This window comes from Apis dorsata, unplaced genomic scaffold (genome assembly GCF_000469605.1).
Source record: "Apis dorsata unplaced genomic scaffold, Apis dorsata 1.3 scaffold_575, whole genome shotgun sequence".
Taxonomy (NCBI): domain Eukaryota; kingdom Metazoa; phylum Arthropoda; class Insecta; order Hymenoptera; family Apidae; genus Apis; species Apis dorsata.
This window is the reverse complement of record NW_006263785.1, coordinates 315,675-318,515: the sequence shown is the minus strand read 5'-3', so window position 1 is coordinate 318,515 and position 2,841 is coordinate 315,675. Positions and strand designations below refer to the sequence as shown.

The window sequence follows — 2,841 nt, the reverse complement described above, 5'->3', positions numbered from 1 at the left end:
ATTAATTTTTTAATTTTAAATTTTAAATTAATTTAATATATATATATATATAATATTTTCATTATTATTTTAAAATTAGAGTAGAAATTTTTTACCTGAATGATTCATCACCAGCAAGACAATAAAGAAATTGTCGCCATTTCGGTATCCATACTTCTGTTTGTGTTTGTCTTTCCATTGTTGATGGCTTTGATGCAACAGATACAGTCATTGATCCTCTTTCGTAAGAAATCGATTCCTAAGTGAAAAATTATTTAAAAACATTCAATTTCAATTATAATTATATAAATTTTAATGAAATATATATATTGTATAAATAATATTTAAAATTTATTTTAAAATTAAAGATAAAAAATTTGATTACAAGTAAAACTTATAAATAATAAAAATTAAATATAAGAAACAAAGATCATAATATAATAAAGATCATAATAATAATAAATTTTTTTTTATCATATTTTCGAAATATATTAAATAATTCATTGATGCATTAAATTTGCCTTTTAATCTAATTTTTCTTTAATATTTAATAATAAGAATGCAAGATTATTTGGATTTCCGATTGTAATTCCGATTGGATTCCGATTGAAACTTTACATACTGATAGATATGATTTCTGAGATAATTTTAAGCAATATTTTTTTTTTTGCAAAATTTTTATTTTGGTTTTATAAAAACACTGGTTTTAATAAAAACACTATCAATGATTTTATTCATTTATAATTTTGATTGCCTCTGTGTTTTTATATTATTTTTTTCTCTATTAAAATTTGTAATTGCCATAAATATAATATTCATAAAAAGTAAAATCTTAAAATGTAAAATTTTTTAGTAATTCATAAAAATTTATAATTTTTAAGTTTTACTAAATATAATCTAAACAACAATAAAGTAAAAATTATTATTACTATCGAATTAATTACTAATACCGAATAATTTTGTACTCATGCATATTATATTTACATTAACACCATAAACATCACATATCAAAGAACTTCTTCTTCGAGATACATCTATTATCGTTTCTGGATGAACCGTTTGAGGACTGCACGATACAATACTACAAAACGCATCTTGATAATCAGTTTCACTCTCGTTTTCCCATTCTTCTTCCTCCAAAGGAATTTCTCCACTACCAACCTAAAAGGAAATATCTACTAGACTATAAGTGATAATTGATCTATAATAGAAAATAAGAGATAAAAATTTCATTAAAATTTTGCAAATTTTAATAAATAATTTTGAAATTTTATAACTGAAATATATAATTTTTTAATTGATGTTTAAAATTTTAAAAATAATAAAATTTTTTAAATTTTTTATCTCATATAATTTAGTTTTTTAATCATAAATAAATTAATATTGTTAAAATTGAAAATTATGAATATATATTATACCTTTGTAAAATAATGTACACCAGCAAATTCTAATAACGTAGCAATACAATATCCAAAACTCATTAATAAAAACCAATCGAGAGCAGTGGCATATCTAACTTTTGGTAAGTCTGTTCTAGAATCCAGACTAATGGTTGACAATGTCAAAACGGTAGTAATACCTGTAATATTTCATTGAATAATTACATTATGGAATCTAATAATATTTTAATTTTAAAACTAATTATATATTATATATATAGTATATTATATATGAATATATATATAATTATCAAATATCTTAATTTTTTTTTAATACGAAATTTATCTTTTTTATAATTATCAACAATTGTCTATGATATAAAATCTTATTTTTGAAATATTATAAACTTAAATAATTTTTAAAAATATAATTAGATCAATGAATTCGTCTCGAAATTATAATATGGATTACAATGCTTTAATAAATATAAATTTATTTAAAAAAGTAAACATTATCTTCAGATTTTAAAAAAAATCTCCAAAATAAATCTGATCATAATTTCTTTATAATAAGTTTATATTATATTCTATAAACAAGTTTTATACGAAACCTTTTTTTGAATAGTGCATAATTTAAAAGATAATATGCATATATATAAAGAGATAAATATAAAAGATATATACTTCATATATTTCTTATCCTAAATATTATAAATACTCTTGAATATTTTTTTGTTAAAATAGTTTTGAAAAATTAAATTTAAATTGTTTTATTGATTTTTGTATATACTTTTGTTTCATTTGATAAATAATTTACCTAGTCCAACTCGATCGCTGGTAGCCTCGCGATGAATCCAAAAGGATACCCAACTTAAAACTACTATTAGAACACAAGGTACGTAAACCTGATAAAATCATAGAAAAGATAATATTAAATTAGATAACAATTAAATAAGATTAAAAATAAACTGATTTACTTGAATGAGAAAATAGCCGGTATGTCGTTGCAAGTTGAAGGATACTTGAAGAACCGAAAATTCACCCTCTCGACGAACGAACGTTAAATTTCTATATGGTGAACCCATCAAGTCAAATTGTGAAAGAGCCATTCCAGGAACAAAATTAACCGAAGAGCCCTCCTGCCATTCATAAATTAATTGACTGGACGTATATGCATCTAAAAATAAAGAAAAGAAATATTTTGTGAAAATTTTTACAATTAAATATAATAGAGTAACTTTAATGATTACATACTGTAAAAGAGTAAATAAAATTTTATTATAAATAATCATTAATTATTATAAAAATAAATAATGATTGTATTTTCTTTAGCCATCATTATGGCTAGAAGAGTTAAGTTAATTTAATTTCAGGAAAATCAAATGAAAATATAAAATATATTTTACATTTATATTATATATTATTTTACATTTATAAAAAATAATTATTAATTAATGGTAATTAATGAGGATTATAAAAAGTA

General features: G+C 20.3%; 1 protein-coding gene across 1 annotated transcript in view; it reads right to left on the bottom strand.

Moving 5' to 3' along the window:
• The window catches only part of LOC102681912 (gamma-aminobutyric acid receptor alpha-like), a 22,259-nt gene that overhangs the window by 1,316 nt on the left and 18,102 nt on the right, over nucleotides 1-2,841 (bottom strand). The window contains 5 exon segments of the mRNA XM_031513075.1: nucleotides 96-238; nucleotides 964-1,140; nucleotides 1,398-1,558; nucleotides 2,176-2,263; nucleotides 2,336-2,535. Coding sequence (XP_031368935.1) covers nucleotides 96-238; nucleotides 964-1,140; nucleotides 1,398-1,558; nucleotides 2,176-2,263; nucleotides 2,336-2,535 — 769 coding nt within the window.